The sequence below is a fragment of the Denticeps clupeoides genome, chromosome 2 (genome assembly GCF_900700375.1).
Source record: "Denticeps clupeoides chromosome 2, fDenClu1.1, whole genome shotgun sequence".
NCBI classification, from domain to species: domain Eukaryota; kingdom Metazoa; phylum Chordata; class Actinopteri; order Clupeiformes; family Denticipitidae; genus Denticeps; species Denticeps clupeoides.
The window spans coordinates 2,238,616-2,257,082 of NC_041708.1; the positions used below are offsets into that span (position 1 = coordinate 2,238,616).

The 18,467-nt window shown below is 46.5% G+C and overlaps 1 protein-coding gene and 1 non-coding gene across 5 annotated transcripts in view; both read right to left on the reverse strand.

Annotated features, from left to right (window-relative positions):
- Nucleotides 1–18,467, reverse strand: part of rbfox3a (RNA binding fox-1 homolog 3a) — a 380,882-nt gene that overhangs the window by 162,336 nt on the left and 200,079 nt on the right. For all 4 annotated transcript variants that reach the window (XM_028966599.1, XM_028966598.1, XM_028966600.1 and 1 more), the window contains exon 4: nt 2,630–2,704. In XM_028966599.1, coding sequence (XP_028822432.1) covers nt 2,630–2,657 — 28 coding nt within the window. In that variant the 5' untranslated portion in view covers nt 2,658–2,704. The remainder of the gene's footprint in view (nt 1–2,629; nt 2,705–18,467) is intronic.
- LOC114785042 (5S ribosomal RNA) lies at nt 10,171–10,289 on the reverse strand. Its single transcript, XR_003749008.1, has one exon. It is a non-coding gene; the product is annotated as a 5S ribosomal RNA (ribosomal RNA).

The following is an 18,467-nucleotide window of genomic DNA, read 5'->3' on the forward strand; positions in this document are numbered from 1 at the left end:
AGTGGCACCTCGGTGGTTTGAACCGGCAAGCTTGTGATTATGGGGCAGCTTCCTTACCTGCTAGACCACCACTGCCAAAAAAAAGAAAAAGCGGTGATATTTGAAATATGAACATATTTAGAGTACAGTGCACTACGTAGGCTACGGGAATCAGTGGATATCCTCAGATAACTACAGTACCAGCGTCTGGCCTTCGTGGGACGTCTCTGCACGGGACCAGGACCGAGTCCAGCATCTGATGCTGGGTCTATAATATTTGAATAGTGTGTGTGTGTGTGTGTGAGTCCATTAGTGAAAGTGAAAGTGAAGTGATTGTCATTGTGAAACACTGCAGCACAGCACACGGTGACACAACGAAATGTGTCCTCTGCATTTAACCGTCATCCTTGGTGAGCAGTGGGCGGCCATGACAGGCACCCGGGGAGCAGCGTGTGGGGACGGTGCTTTGCTCAGTGGCACCTCGGCAGATTGGGATTCGAAACTGGCAACCTTCCGATTACGGGGCCAGTTCCTTAACGGCTAGTCTACCACTGCCCCGCAAAATAATCATCCGTATATAATTATCCGCAAATCTTTTTGTAATATTAACACATATATTATATGTTTTATAAAAGTGTTCACCAAATTTTAAGCGTCACTCTCCATCAGTGGTAGACAAAAGTGACCCAACATACAAATTTGCCCAAGAGAAAGTATTACTTACAGTAAAATTAAAGAGTTTATTATAATGAAGAACTATTTAAGTGCAGCCGATGCCTTTGAATAAAATGAATATGGACCTGATGTCCTGTTGATCTTTTTAATTTTAGGTGAAAAGATTCTTAACTCTTCTCATTCATTACTCTGACACTGAGGCCAGTTAAAACGATCATAAGCACCGGTGGGATGTGAGAACAGGCAACGTTTTGCTTTATTTGTAACTTGGTGACAAGTTTAAGTTTAATGAATGAGTTGTCCTTTATTATAGAAATCAGATTTAATATAAAAAGAAAGTAATTTGACAAAAGTGTACATATTTCTATATATTAGTCACAAAATCAGGACACAGATTTTACATAATGTAATGGAGTAAAAAGTTAGATATTCAATGTTTGATATGTATTAAAGTAGAAAGTCTCCCCAAATGGAAATAATTTAGTAAAGTATGAATGAAAAAAAAAATGCTTAAGTGGATGAAAGAGGTACGTTTGCTTCACTACGGTCCACCGTTTTCTTTCTTATTTATTCAAAGAAAAATGATTTAGATAACATATGAAAAGTGAAGACAAATGAAAGTGATTGTCATTGTGGTACACAGGACAGCACACGGTGCATACAGTGAAATTTGTCCTCTGCATTTAACCCATCACCCTGAGTGAGCAGTGGGCAGCCATGACAGGCGCCCGGGGAGCAGTGTGGGGGGACGGTGCTTTGCTCAGTGGCACCTTGACGGCTCAGGATTCGAACCGGCGACCTTCTGCCTACGGGGCCGCTTAGTTAACCGCTAGGCCATCACTGCCCCTTAAAAATATAATAATAAATGATATTCGTACTTCTCTGGTCATTTCAGACGTATGTAAACAGTAAATCGATCATCTTGACAGTAATGAAGGCGGAATGGGAATTCGCCTGATTTAGAGTAAGTTGTAAGCGACTCAGTCGAGGTGCTCGCACGCGAGCGGACGCCGACGGACGAGACTAATGCCTCTCCCGGCATGAACAATGGAGACAAATGTTACTTTAAATACGAAATACTTAAGCCAGGCTTTCAATGACTCCGGGCAAGCGGCATTCATCACGCGCGCACACACAACCAGATGATCGCTCTCTTCCCCTCGATCCATCACCTGGGCGCGGCCTGGCCGCCGCCATGTTGGAACCCCGCTAACTGGGAGGGTTATTGGCCCGCGCTTTTCCCGCAGAATTCGCCGCTATGAATTCAGTGACAATATCCCGCAGGAATTCGCGCAGGAATAAGTGACGTCTCTTTAAGGAAACGGGGCGGGGCAACGAGAGCTGTTTGTAAGCGCTAATTAATAAATGAGCGTTGTGAATAATGGATACAGCGGTGTCTGCCGTGTCTTTGCCGGGCCTCTGTTCTCCCCTTTTCAATTACAGCCCGGAGTCGAGGGAGAGGATGGAGAGGATGGAGAGGAGGCGGTGACGGCGGCGGGAAGGGGGGGGGGGCCCGGCAGAGGCTGAATTAAAGAGGCTTTTTGTCGCGTTTAATAGCAATTCATTCCATGGACTGCTGACACAGGCAGTCCGGAGAGCCCAGGATTTATGGCTCCCTCTAATGGGCATGCTCCGAATCAAAGCCCTGTCGTCAGCACAACCGGCAGCGGGGCCCGGCGCCCCCCTTTTTAACGATGCAGATGCCCCTCCTGCCGGACCGGCCGACACAAACACACTGAGGGGATCCTGCCCAAGTTCGCTCAAATTAATTATTGTCCGTTCTCATTTCCACGCGTAATTCCTCGCGCGAGACAGATTTCCACGCATTTCGTCAGATAAGAACGATCAAAGGCGGCCGAGGGTCCTTCTGTAATGAATAAGCGCCGCCGCTCGGGCCTAATTAACACGTCTGAAGGCGAGCAGTGGTGAACACACACACACACACACACACACACACACGTGGTGAAGAACTGACCTGCCCAGCTGGGGGTCTCCATGTACATTCAGCTGTGCTGAGAGTCTCAGTCGCCGCTGCAGCCGCCGTCGGTTCCTGCACAGAATCCGGTCGGAACTCGTGAGTGGCCAGAGCTTTAATAAAAAAAGCGATTCATGCATGCATTCAAATAAATGGGCCTTCTGCTGTCACTTGTCATAATAACTGAGTTATAATTATGTAATAATGTAATAAAATAGCCCAGCCGTACTGGAATAAGGAGGACTCTTCCTTTATTTGCAGGAAACGCTCCAACGTTGGTGAGACATAATGTTGCTGTTTTATTTTATTTTATTTTTAGAAATCCAACAATAAATCCGTAAGTCGTGTGACTTTGCAGCATCGGCTCATGTCGTATCCGCACAAATCGCTGCGCTAATGAGCAGGACATTTTTCCTTAGATTGCACTGCACTTGTTTTGTGCATAGACTGTGTGTGTGTGTGTGTGTGTGTGTGATAGTCATTATGCTAATGTGAGCAGGAGCTTGTCAAGACGCAGAAACGGGGTCCCGCAGAGTTCAGATAAGCTCAAGCCCATGCGGCCCCCGGTGAGGCCGCGGGCCTGTCCTTCCAGCCGCGGGTACAATTTGGAAATGGAAGAGGCCTCCCAGCGCCGGGCGGGAGAGAACAAGGCGACTCGGCGGAGAACCAAACGACAAGGTCTGCAGGTTGCTGCTTTTTTTTTCGGATACTGCAGCGGCGGAGCCAAACATGGCGCCCCGGAGATTACATGCGGCGCGGCGATCAAACGGCCCTCTCCTCGCCCATTACCATAATTATGGCGCCATAACGGCTCCGATCGCAGGCCATTCTGATTAAATATGCATTGTGCCACCGCCGTATCCGCCGGCTTTGATATAAGCGCCGCTCCTGTACGTCATTAAAGAGTAAACATTGGTCTGATGGATGGTGCTGATCTGTTCATTTCGATAATAAATAAATAAGAGAAAGCTCCTCCTCCTCCTCCCGTCCCTGCCCGGCTCACCGATCCTCCGCAGGGAGGAGTCGGCTCCTTTCAGCACGGAACTGAAGCCGCAGCACGAATGGCCGCAGTGCATTGTGGGCCGCCCCTGAGCTAAAATGGCCTGTGGTTTTATGTTGAGGTGAGTTTTTAAAGGACGAAGTCTGCACTCTTCTTGTGGGGTTAGGTTCGAGGTCTCAAAAGCCTCCAGTGTTTCAGAGCTGTGTGTGGGTTGGTGTGTGTGAGAGTGTGTTTTTACTGGATATATATATATATATATATATATATATATATATATATATATATATATGTTTTATCGTTTATCAGACATATTTTGTGCTGATGACACGTGGTGGGTAACATTTTTATTGTTGTTTTAGCATAATTAATAAATTCTACTGTCCTAAAACAACATGCATGTTACATGTCTCATCTGATACTCAGGTTTACCCCCAAAGCGGGCAGGAGTTGAATTTCGTACCGGTGTGTGCAGTCTGATAAAAGGGAAGTTTTAAAACACTGCAGCACAGCGCACGGTGAATTTTGTCCTCTGCATTTAACCATCACCATCACTTGTGACTTGCAGGGACTATTTACCCTTTTACACTCTTTTCATATCAACACATATTTTAAACATATTTTTTTAGAAACACTTTGTTTGTGGGGTCTGGTTGGATTGGGCGATTAGTATTTAATTTTTCCAAAATTCAGTTCTGAATCAGTTTTGAATTCTATGTTTTTTGTTATAAACGTATTTATCCACCTAAAACTGTATGAATATGAGAGGATGTGGAAAAAAAAACGAATGCAGTATGACAAATCACATTTAATCGCTGTTCAACCAAGTGCTCGTGCATTTTACGTGTAAATAATATGTGCATTCCATGCAAAGAACTATTTCACATTTGAGAATGACATAAAAAACCGTATCGAATAAATAACCGTTGGGGAGCCATGATAATAAAACCATGTGATCTAAATCATCTAATTTCTTTGCATGACCAAGAGTTTACATTGCGGAAACACGTGTAGTGCTGTAGTGGGCTGCAGCATCCAGAAACGCAAATTATATGCAATTCCGCGCTTTACAACGAATTCCATTTTATTTGTTGGATTCGGTGATTGGAAATAATAGCGCCCCCTAACTAGACCTGGGTATTCATTGATAGAATAGTGCAAGTGATGGAGATGTTCGTTTTAGAAGGGGGGTGATTTCGGCTGTTCTTATTTCAGGGGGGAATGACACCCCCCCCCTTACCCCCCTCAACTTGAGTACTTTATACGTGTGTGTGTGTGTGTGTGTGTGTGTGTGCTCTAGGTCTAGCTCCAGGACCTGTGAAACTTGGAGAGCATATTGATTCGGTCCCTACAGATTTCATACCCGACCCTCACACACACTGTAGCAAACACCCTGTCTACACAGCCAGACACACACAAACACACACACACACACACACACACACACACTGTAAAGATCGGAGAGCGTATTGATCCCTTCCCTACTGAGCTCATATCTGGCTGCTGGCCCTCCTCCTGGGGTAATGAATTGTCGTCCGATGCCCCCCCCCTTCCTGTATTTTCAGGCATGTGGCCAACACAATTTGTTATTTCATCACCAGTAATTAAAAGCTGTTCCTTTTCCTGTTGTGGTCCGGCTGATTAATTATTTGGATGGCAGAAACATCACTTCGGAGGGAGAGGGACGTGGTAGAGAGCGCTGGAACCCGCCGGACCCTGCATTCGGCCATCGGGAGGGACGCCGTGCTGCAGCCAGACAGGCTCCAGACTCCATTGGCCAGTCAGGCAGGGACAGCGGCATCCAATCAGAAATCATGTAATCTGTGCGACTTCCGCCTCCGAAGCCAGTAGCTGTTCTAAACTGAAGATATAATGTAATAATAATAACTAGACAGCGGCTGTGAGTAATCTACCAATGTACCACTAGAGGGAGCACCACCACCAGCAATGCTTGTACATGTACCACAGTTTCAGAACCAAGGATTTTGGAATCACAATCTAATTATTTCTAGTCAAGCCACAGTTTTGGGTGAGATTTAAAGCCTCTACCAATCAATTATTGCACGTTACACTGTCTATGTTGGTACATGTATAGAAATATGCAGAATATTTCTACATACATAATGTCATGCTCTCTGATCCATTCATCCTTCTGTACAAAAAGACATCATTCTGCTGTATCTGGTCACTGAGTTGGCCGGTTTTGGGAGGTAAACAAAATGATGTTAAATGAACCTTTTTGCATTTCTTTTCGACTTCAGTGGGCATTATTCATGTTTCGTGCTTATTGTGCCCCTCAAGATGCTGATGTCCATCAGAACCAAGATATAAACAAACACAGCCATTTTAAAGCAGCGATCACAACTCAAAATCAATAAATCCGAATATACCAGGAGGTTCTCCTCAGTGTTTTTTCCCTTCCATAACAGACACTGTCCGATATCTGAGGCCTGTAGTTATAAAAAAAGAGCCTCACATCCCCTATCGGTGTGTATGTTAGTCCTGTAGCCATGGAGTCCCTGAAGGAAGACGGTAGGAAGCAGGATGAGGGGAAAAGAAAATCGGACAGATAACAGAGTCTGGGAGGAATATATATTTATATATTTCCTCAGCAAAAGACTTGAGGAGAATGTAGAAGTGGCAAGGAAGGGGAAAAATACACACACAAAAGGGGCAATTTGACTTTGTAATGTTCTGTCTGATACCTTCTGGACTCGCCCTCGCTTTGTGCCACTGATTAAATCTGCAGGCTACACCGGCCGAGTAAATACAGTTGTTACTTTATTCATCCCCCCATTCAGAGAGGGAATATCCTCTCGGACAGGCGGGAGGGAGAGCAGCGGCTGGAGCTGACCTGGACACGTTTATAAATCAGAGGAACGCTGAGGCATCACTTCCCCTTTGTCTGCAGATTACAGGTTACGGGCCTGGAGCTGTTGCGTTCCTTTGCCTCCACTTCAGCCCTCCGCCAACCAACACATGTCCTGAAAGACTCATAATTGCACATAATTATGAATGAATTTGTTTATTTATTAAATTATTTCTACAATAATACATTGTAGGTGTATTCTATGCACATTGTTGCTTCCACTTTTTTGAATCTGATGTTGCATTTCTTACTATCTGCCTATTGTGTATTCTAAAATTTGCTGACATTTCCAGTAGTAGTAAGTGCAATTTCCTATTCATTCATTTGGTTTTTATTTAACGTAGTTCCGGAACAATACGTTTTGGAGACCACAAGGAGTCTTGATTGATTTAACTTTAATCATGTGCCTTTTTATTACCTGGCATGTTCATATTTGCACATTTTTACACTCAGGACGTTCCTTCCAGTAGTGGCTCATCATATAAAGAATGCTGATAACCCATCGCAAATTAGAGTTGAGGTTGTCTATCTGAAGCATGCTTACATATAATGAGGGTTACCAAGTGTCTCATTTTTACTCGCACCAAGTCCCTTCTCTAATGACTTTGATGTATATTGACCTTTTACGGAGTGTACAGGAGTCTCTGTGCAGAAGGTCAACGGCACACAAGAGCTTTGGGTCTGTGGTTTGACATGGCCGCCTCTTATTCAACTCAAGGCCTGAACTCGACAATACCTCGCAGCTCCAAAATTCACCTGTGCCTATTGACAACAGGGGGTCCAGCAACACGTCCTAACATGTTCTGTTCCTTACACGGGGTTATTCTGGGCATAGTTGGCCTGGTTGAACCGCTTGCAGTAAATGTTAATGAGCGCACCCCCTCCCCCCCACCCACCCCAAATGCCAGCACACTCCGCTGATGTCGCGCTAAAGCTGATAAATAATACAAAGAGACATAAAGGCAGCGGGACTTGCATGGCCAGACGGGATAGGGAGATGGAGGGGGGGGCTAGATGTAGGGGGGCTAGATAGATTGATGGAGGAGGTGAGGTGGGAACGAAGCGGTGGATGGAGGGAAAAAACGGGGGACGCACACACACACACACACACACACACATCGCATTAAACACCCCTCACGCTTATCACTAATGCATGATTCGCCTCTTTATGCAAGACCAACCATGGGCCCATTTAATCATCCTGGTTACTGCATTCCACCCCCTTAGTTAATATTCATCAAATGGTTATAAAATAGTTGTAAGTTGCCCCCATCGGCCACCAGCTCATTTCCACTCAGTCTAATAAACAAGTAAGTCGGAGGCGGGGACGCGTGAGTTGCATGCTGGGAAGGGTTCGGCCAGCGGGCCGGTGGTTTAATGCACTTCTGATCGTTCTGTTATTACATGGGAAGGAGGCAGACGGGACGGGGCGAGATGGCACGCCGTGTAAAAACTCGGATGGGAACGGGACGCTCCGGAAAATTAAAAAAAGCAGATGGAATAAGGCGGGAACGCCGCGTATCAGGGATGACGGCGGGCATTAAAGTGATATACGGCAACAGAAGGGTGACATGCCACCAACGCCGACAACAATAACGAAAAAACAACAGAAAAAAAACTATAGCTAACAAATAATTCGAATCGATGGCATGGGTTATTTCCAATTTGTGTTGATTGAGGAAAACATAAATATGCACTAAAAAGTAATAAGGGTGTAAAGGCGGTCGTAAAACATATTATTGTGCCGCGGACTGGGGGGGGGGGGTGTTGGCGCTCGTGAAACGCTGCAAGTTTATCATCGGTAGCTGCCTACATCTGTACCCAGAACATGGCCAGAGATGAGGCCGCTTTTACGGCAAGGCCGATCGGTAATTATGGCAAAGAGATCTGGATGTGGCGCGTTGTGAAATTGCAAATCGAGCAATAAAATTAGTTTTTTTTTTGCAGAATATCTTGATGTGTTCATCATCGAAAGATGCATGGAAGACTTCGCTCTCCTTCGTCTGATAAAATAAAAAACTGGTAGCGTACCGCAAGACCATTTTCACCCACTCCACGCTGAGTGATTTCACTCATTAAGCCAATCAAATTGGTTCTTGTTCCTGTCGGTTTTTTGAAGGTTGTAAATGCACCAGTCAAAAGAAGACATTGTTTGTCTTCCTACGTGCTAGCATCTTAAGACGGGTACCTAGCGCGTGGGTAAAAACAGGCAAATGGCAGAGACGTGGGCAGCAGGTAAGCTCGAAGAGAGCGAGGGTCATTTAAAGGCCCATCTGATGCTACTGACACGCAGACGAGCTGTTGGAGCGCCATCGGCCCCGCCCGGCTAGCGAGCGGTCGCATTAGCAGGCCTGTTAACGGAGCACGATCTTTCGCCTTCGCTCCCCGCCGTTTGATGGCCTCTACAAATCTCCTCCGGTACAACGTTTGCTTATGGGAAACAATATGGTGCTGGTGGCTGAGAGGAGCAATAATTATGGCCAGCGAAGGACGCTAATGACGCTGGCGAAGCCATTCAGGCTGCGTGGGGGATTATGCTCACCCGCCACTTCCCCATTACACCAAAATACACACACACCAGACGTCTAGGGATCCCCACCTCGGCCGGACGGCTGCCATGACCATCGTCTGAAACGGCTACCCATAATGCAATTTCACCCACCCCGCTACAGCAAACCAAACGTTAGCATTGAATTGGTCTTCATGCATTATTGAGAGCAGGTGACATTTTATTTGCTGGACGGTATATTGGTCATCTGGTGGACTGTACACCATGTCCTTGCTGCTGAACTCGTCATTTCTCCCATGAGCCTCTACTCATTTCTGTACATAAACAATGGGTAAACAAAACTGCTTTCTAGAAATAATAAAATCAGACAAATTATCATCAAACACCATAATTTCAAATAGAAGAATAATACAGGGTGGGCGATTTATGTGGATACACATTAATAAAATGGGAATGGTTGGTGATATTAACCTGTTTGTGGCACATTAGTATATGTGTGGGGGCAAACTTTTCAAGATGGGTGGTGACCATAGTGGCCATTTTGAAGTCGGCCATCTTGGATCCAACTTTTGTTTTTTCAATAGGAAGTGGGTCATGTGACACATGGTAATTTCACAAGACAAACAATGGTGTGCTTGGTTTTTTATGTAACTTTATTCTTTCCTGAGTTATTTACAAGTTTCTGACTACTTATAAAATGTGTTCAATGTCACCAACCATTCCCATTTTATTAAGGTGTATCCATATAAATGGCCCTCCCTGTAGAAACAGAATAATAATAAACTAAGAATAATAGAAACACTGGGCTTGTTCACTAAAGTCTGATCAAGTTCGTCTTTGTTATTTACAGGAACTTATCTGTATCTTAAAGAAACACATTTTACCACTGTTTATGTTGGTGTGACACCAAAGAGATGAACTTGAAACAAAGTCTAAAAGGGGAGTGTGTGTGTGTGTAGTGATTGTCACATGTGATACACAGCAGCACAGCACACAGTGCACACAGTGAAATTTGTCCTCTGCATTTAACCCATCACCCTGAGTGAGCAGTGGGCAGCCATGACCAGCGCCCGGGGAGCAGTGTGTGGGGACGGTGCTTTGCTCAGTGGCACCTCAGTGGTACCTTGGCGGATTTTTTTGCCCCCAAAAAGTTTTTCAACAGTTAAAGCTTACAGCACCTGGCATTCCCAGGAGGTCTCCCATCCAAGTACTAACCAGGCCCAAGCCTTCTTAGCTTCCGAGATCAGACGAGACCGGGCGTTCTTGGGCTGGTATGGCCGTAAGGAGGAGCCTGTAGTCATGACTGAAAGTTCTCACACACCCCACGGATTTAAAGCCCCGCCTCTACAGACGTCACACATACGAAGTAACGCAAGCAATTCGTCCCGATTCCTGACTACTTCAGCCCAATCGTATTTCCCAAAAAAACTACCCAATCTGGCAACACAACAAAAGCTTCTTTTTCCCTCATTTCTTCCTCAGTTTAAATGAAATCATAGAAATATCATCAACGTATGAGATGCTAGAAAATAAAATGTCAACATCTGATTATCATCTGATCACCTTGGTACAGTCACTATTTTCATTTCATCTCCATTTGACGCCTTGCCCGCTTTTTGCCACCGGCCCGAGTTGACAGTTCGCGCCAAAACGCATGTTAACATTTAGCGTGACGCGACTAGTGGAGACCTGGGGACGAGCGCCGATGACGGGCTGCCGTTTCGGGCCGGACACGTGGGCATCTTCTACACGTCCCTTTGCTCCATCAGAGGCTTCTCGGCATGGCAGCGGCGTAATTGAAAAACGCGCGCCGGACCAAAGTGCCGCGGTCGGACATGATTAAACATTTCAATTTGGCCAACACAAATGGGCCAAGAAATGCTGGTGACACGTCACACACAGAAGTAGAGAAGAATGAAACGAGCCGACATTACAGTGTGGTCCCGGGCGTGTCTCTCACAATCTGGGCACGCATGTGTGTGTATTGACAGGCCGAGTAGATATGTGTGTGTGTGTCCGACTGGCGGACGGGCAAGTGGCGCGGCTGCACACATCCATTCGCGGCGGTGAACTCTATTTCACGGGTTAGTGAGAGGCAGGCGCCGTCGGCGACGCTTCTCCCCAGGCGGGTTTATTAGGCGCGTTTCTGTTGAGAGTCTATTTAGAATCGGTGTTTGCCGTTCTGCCTGACAGGCCGGAGCTCCCACCCCGCACGCGCCGAAAAAACGGAACCCACCTATAGGAGAAGAAGAAAAAGACGAGAAGGAGAAGAAATCGCGCCACTGCCCTGCCCAACACTTACCACCGTAACCATGACCAGACCAACAAATATTACACACCAGCGAGGATTCCATCATCTGGTGTGACCTGTGACACAGACCAAACACTGGATCTCATCTGTAAGGAAGACCAGAAGCCTCGAACACAGGGGTCATATTTTCATCCGGGCACCTTAACGCGCGCATGGGGTGAAAAGGAATTTTACCCTTTAATGTCATGCATGTCTGAGCCCCTTTGCATTACTGTGAGATATAAAACCCCTCTGTGCTATCTGATGCATGTCTCCTACAGCGTTTCTTGCGTACCGCCGGTATAAAGAGAGATTTAGCGGTAAATCCCCCAATGGGATGTTCTGTAGTCCACAATACAGAATAAATTACACAATTGAGATGTAATATTTACAGCAAATAATTCGACTCAGAATTCATAAATGTCTGTGTGATGGCTAAATGAAACTTCTCTTGCTTGATGGCAATTTAAGTGACATGGAGGGCCTTGTAGGGACAGGCGACAGGAATTGATGATGAGGTTTGTTATTTCCCAAAGTATGAAAAACAGACTTTTTTTTTTCTTACATTTCAGACATCGAGTCACGACCCCGAATCTCAGAGCTCGATCGCTTTCATCGCGTTTATCCTTGTGCCGGAATCGCGTCCGTAGATTATGAGAGCAGCTTCACCCGTATCGCAGACATTGCCTGTGACAGATGCTCTATTTATTCCATTCTAATTTGTGGCAACAATGCGGATCCCAACTCCACAAAAACCACGTCACCGAGGCCTATTAACAAACTCTTTTTACCAAAAACCCTAATACGACGTTCCTTTCTGTGGCGCCAGAAGGTCCGCGGTTAATATGATTAAACAGGGATGCTGCGTCGGAACTTCATAGCGGCGTAAGCCCGCCACTTTCCGCCGAGCACGTTCAGGCAGCAAGAGCAAAGATTACCCACAATCCTCTCCAAAGATAAACCCTCCCCTCATTCATCACCGCTCACATGTGAGATGACCACCCCCATCGGTCCTTTTAATATTTAATGTACAGATTAATCACCCCACTCATTATTTTAATTGTTCTGCCTCTGTACGGCCTGTCGCCGTTATGGATTATTCTGGCGGGACCCAACAACAGTTCACTTGATTGGGATTTATGGGTATTTTTGGACCAGGTAGCCTCCAGTCATATTTCACCGTTTTCTGACAAGCCATTTAAGCACCGCGGGTGATTAAACAACAGGCACGAGTCGGGGTCGCACCTTCGTTATCAGGCGCGGGAAAGGAAGGGGCGGGGCCGAAGCGTTCCTCGGGCCCGTTACTCTCCGGTTCGGAAGCTGTTATCCCAACCGAGCGCACATTCTGCAGACGCGTCATATTTCCACTCTGCTGTTTGACATCAGACGCCCGGAGTTACGCCCCGGTTACCGGAGTCAGAATTAAACGTCACCGCCGTCGAAATCTCCTGCGCCCCAGCCGGTGACACGACCTATAATTGCCATGTTGCTCTCTGGTGGGTTGTGTTGAGGTGTGATATCGAGCCTCAGGTTCCAGACATCTAGAACTTTCTGCAACAGGAACTATGCAAATCTGTTAATTACAAATAACAACGTACATCTGAAATCTGGCAAAAGCCTTTTATCACAATTATAAAATTATCCTTATATGTGTGCATCACAGTATAATGCACATTAAACCTCAGAAACCTCTATATTAGGTTTCTGATATATTTCTGCATATTCTATAACCTTCTTATATAAATGTCCCAAAGAATACATTTAACCAGTTACATTATATGTATTTATATTACATAATTTATATTATTATACGTTGTTTAAAAAAAAATAAAATTGGGCCAATTAATTTTGGGCCAATTTGCAGTCTTGAGGAGACTAAAAGAAATAAAACTATTTTTATTGAATACTTTCTAAGTTGAAAAATTTCTAAGTGGAAATCTGCTACTAGAAGATAGGGATGAGACAACAGTTAAAGGTTGAAGAACAATGAACAAAACGTCTCAGGACACTGGGGTTTCATTTGTGACTATTACATACATTTTACTCTTTCATCTTTTATTCTATTTTCCTTTTACATAAAAATATACACCAACACTATTTACATGTATTTTTTATGATAAACGGTAATGATTGACGGATATGTGTCCGTGTGTTTGGACAGTGGGAGAGCAGCATTGTGTGTTTCTACTATGGTCGACCTTCTCCAGCTACGGCAAGAAAGGAAGGATCCACGCCTGCCCCGGAGTGATTGAGTGGGAGTCCGACAGAGTGTCAGCGTGGAGACCCGCTGGCGATCCACTAGAACCGGCTGACCGACAAACGCGGCCAGACAAGGTCAGGCCTCATTCCGCCGCTCCTCGCCGGACCACGGCAGAGTGCAAGCTGCCGATTACATAATCCTTATTTACCGGGGTCCATCCATCACCCGCCTTTCATTTTCATTGGAGCCAAATTGCGGAGTGCTGAGAGTGGAAACGAATTTTCGACGGCGAAGGCACATCTGTTTAGTTTTCAGAAAAAAAAAAAAAAAAACGAAGGAACGGGAAAGAGACGGGGGGAATAAGAGGGAGTAAATGAGAGCGGGAGGATGAAAGACCCTTCCCGGGGTCTGTCCGGCGAGGGCCTAGTGATGCATGGTTATGGACCATCTGCACTCCGAGACGATAAATTTATGATTATGGCGAGAGAGCTAAAAGGCTGTCCATTATCGTAACGTAGTGCCCTCGGTAGAGAGTTTCTCATCAAGCCCAGATCAGATTCAGCACTAAAGCCGGACAAGGCGTCCAACATTAGGCAAATTTACATGCCAGCACCATGTGTCAATCAATATAACACCGACAGTTATTCGGCTACTTGGACGCTGCAAGTCGGCCGCTTTTCACACTTAAGGCCTGTTTGTGTGTCTCCGCTCTTTTCGCCGTAAGTGTAGCGGCATCTGTTTGTGCGAGAGAGAGAGAGAGAGAGAGAGATCGCATATGTCATAGATTTTCCCATTACCGCCGCAGCCTTTGGGACGCGGCCGCCGGCTTGATGCTCTGATGGACGCGTCTCGGTTCTGCTGACAGCAGCAGTCAGCCGCTGAATGGGCGCGGCGTTCGCACCTCTGCGTCCGCGTTGCGCTATTGATTGGCAAACGGCGCTCTCAGGCCTGGCCGTCCTCCGGGGTTCGCCGTCCCCCTCGGCCCCGGAAGTCCTGCTCATCTCGTCCGGTGCGAGTAGAAAATATCCAAATTACCTGGGCAGCCAACTGCGCCCACTTCGTTAAAAACACAATTTGAGTTGACGTTGGGGCTGCGGTTTCTGACACGCAAGTCATATTACCGTATCAGCACAGGTGTAGCGGAGGATCCGAATAGTCACCGGGGCCGCTATTCTCCCAGCGCATTAAGACATTTGGTGTGTGTGGAGTGTTCACTGACGCCGTTGCAGTTAGCGGCATGCCGACGAGGAACGTGGAATTACTTGTGGCACATATGATGAACTTTAAAAGGGGGAGGAGCCTGTGGGCATGATTGACAGACCTCACACACCCTACTTCCTCAATGCCGACTCCCGTCAATACGTCACACGCCCGGGTGTAGCGCAGTGAAAGTGAAGCGATTGTCATCGTGAAACGCTGCAGCGCAGCATGCAGTGGCACAACGAAATGTGTCCTCTGCATTTAACCATCACCCTTGGTGAGCAGTGGGCGGCCATGACAGGCGCCGGGGAGCAGTGTGTGGGGACGGTGCTTTGCTCGGTGGCACCTTGGCGGTTCCAAGGTGCCACTAGGCCAACCATCTGCTCCATTTCTCCTCCGCAAACCAATGAATATGACGTTTCTGAGTGCACCAGCACGTATTTTACGCTAGCTATGAACAAAAAAAAGCCAAAAAATAAAAGCTTGGAACAATGGAATCAGACAGACAGAAATTATAATAACTTAGTAACAGTCACATAGTAAACAAGCACATGTATTCCAGTTCAGACTTTCTGCTTAAGGCTTCATCCTTCATCCTGTGGATATCTGCTGAGGCTGTGAAAGACTTTGGTCAAAGACGAAGACACAATTGGACAGGAGGTCTGATTCAAATGTAATTTCAGTAATAACAAGTCCTCACCAGAATAACCGAACAAGCGGTTACGGCGTATCTACAAGTTCCGTGTACCTTATAAAGTGTCCAACAAAGTGGCTGAAATGAAGGCTCAACCATAAACACACGACTCCTTATTTTAATCACCTTTTGTATGAAATCTAGCCACTTGTTCTGGGGTGAATGATTAATAATCCACCCAATTTCCCCCCCCCCAAAGTAATTGGTTTCCACGCCGGGCCAAAAAAAGCCCAATGTGAGCCGATTCTCAGAGCACCTGCTCTAATTTCGGCTATTTGATACCAATCTGTCACCATTAAAGGCCAGGCGCCCGAATTACAGGTGCACAAAGGGGAGCGGGTGTAAAAGTCACAGTCACTCATGTCCAAATGAAAATATGTTAGTGGTTAATTAAAGCTGCGAAGGGGGAATAAACGTGCTTACGACCGGCCCGAATCCATAGCGCTGCAGGTTCTATAAGTTCCCCGGTTCCAGCCCGCCACACTCTGAACAGGACATGTTTTCAGAGAATTTGGTGGGGATTTGATATTGGTGAGTGTACGGTTATTACGAAGTAAAACGCTGGAGCAGGGCGTTAAGGGCCAAAATGGCGCCTTGACGTTCAGACATCTGACCTGCCGTCTCCTAGTGACAGCCTCCATCTTGCCCCGTGGCACGAGCCTCCGCGCCGCCCGCTGCCGCCAAGACGAGGTGCGGGATTGTTCATTTGATACGGCGGCGGCCGCCATGCTAAATGAGACACGTCACATCAATGCCAGGACTTAATTACACCTGTCAATCACCGGCGGCCATGGCCCATCTGGAAGCTGTCCACTTTTGGTCCCTAAACACGGGCATCTAGACCGGTGGCGCTCGCCTGCAACCAGCACGTGGCTGAGCGGTTTTCAGCGCCGGGCTGCGTTAGTGGGAAATCTGAGGTGTATTTCTTTATTTTTACTACAGCGGAGGTGAGGCGGGGGGGGGGGGGGATAAAGTCTGACATGAAAAAAAAAAATCAGAGTTTCAAAAGTATCTTGTCAGCGCGGAGAAAGTTGAGGCGAGCGCGCCAAATCAATACAAATATGCGCCGTAAAACGAGAAAACGCATTCGCAAACAATAAATACAGCGCGGGAAAAGGGAAGTGGGGCGGGGGGGCATTTTTACACTCCCCCCGAGGCTCGCGGAATATTTCACTTCCAGCGGCCTAAAACAGATGAGAAGTGGCGCTGGGGCATAAACAAAGTGCCACTGAGCGCAACATTTTATACGCAAGCGTCTCAATAGCAACAACTGCAAAAAAAAAAAACGTAATATCGAAACGCAACGTGGGAATTTTGGCCTAAATGGGGGGAAATAAAAACGTGGAAACGTTGCAGAATCCTTCTGGTGACGTCGGTTTTTCCGTGAATTGTCCGTAGCCGTCGTCGGGCAACAGGTGCCGCTAATCTGGCAAAGCGTTAAAATAGGCTGCTAATTGCGGCCGTTTTGCACGTGCAGACCCTGGCGTCGCTCCCGCCGCCCCGCTCAGCCCGGTTCTCGTCGTAAATAAAACATAACGCTTCCCATCAGCCCCTCCCAAGAGGAATCGCTTTCTCTTTTGTGCAAAGCCCAGCAAGGGCCGCTCGGCGTTCGGCGCGCGAGAATCTCGGCCGGAGGAAATATTGGAAACACGACTTTAATAATGCACTATAGCGCCTGACACGGGTAATACAGAAAATCGCACTGATAGGCTTTTATGGCCCTTTTTGTATAAGGAGATCCATCACTTAATGCGCGCGCCGCGAAGGGCGCAAAAACAAATCCATAGAGAAGGTAGCTGTCGGCAAGATAAATACATTCCTGCAAATATCCACAGTGAGCTAAGCAGAACGGTCAATTGCATCACGGCTCCGGCGCGGCGCGGCGGCGGCGGGAAAAGGGTGAAAAAGAGCTTTTGATGGCTGAGTTGTTGATACAGGAGTCTGCCGAAGGTGTTGCAACGTACAAAGTTTTCTGTTCGCGGAGGTCGCGTTTGGCGTGACTGACAGTTGCGATGCGTTGGAGGAAAAAGGGCCTGAACTCTGACCCCTCTCTGGGCGGGACGTGGCGAGGCCTTGCTCCCGCTCGGAATCCGGGGAAGAAGATTCCGGCGTCTCCTTCGGTGGGGAAAAGCAGTGAGTCTTAAACTAATGAGGTATTGATTGGATGGAGGCACGGCGGAATGGTGCGGCCGGGTACGAGGCATGGCGCTTACGCATGGCTCGCTGCTGCAGAGGGCTGAGACGGGCAGAACGCGTCTGAACGCATATGAGAATAAAAATGCTCATTGGATTTTTGTGCAAAGGCAGTCAGGGGGGGAAAATGTGCGCAGAAATGCATCTGGCAAATCACGCGGCGCACTAAAGCCTTCTTTAAAAGATGCTGCATCATCAGCCGTAACTGCGCGAGCGTTCAATCTGGCGGGAAAGTCAATGAAGGCCCTTCTCCTCGTGCCACCAAGGACAAAGTAACAAGTATATATTTTCTGAGGCTGCTCCATATAACCAGTTAAAATCGATGCTCCCAGTCTGGCTGCACCTTTTATAGTGCACAATTTTTGCATTATGGTGTTGTGGGAATTTGTCATTACTCTCCTAACAGTGGTCTATGTATTTTATTCTTAGATTATATCTCCCTATTATTATTATTACCCTGATATATGCAGATGCGGATAATAATAGACCTACCTGCTCATTATGAAGATTCCGCTATTCATCCATTTTCTTCTTTATTCATTCTATTATTTTTTTTATCTGTAATTATATCGCAAAAATGTTTGTAAAATCCTTAATTGAATGATTTCCATATATATATATATATATATAATTTTTTTTATATTAGATTTTCCACTTTCTGCACTCTGTACTGTTTTGCTCTGAATGTTGGCCTTGCCTCAGCATCCCTACTCCAGACACAAAATCTCGAATACCTGCACAGTGGTGCCAAAATAATTTCTATAATTTAGGTGCAGCGAGCATCGGAAGAATCGTGAGATATTTCGCTGTTAGGTATTTTCCCTACGAGCGTGATCCTGTTGCCATTCCGGATACATCCCTGTGGTGGGAAGCGGTGAATCGGAAT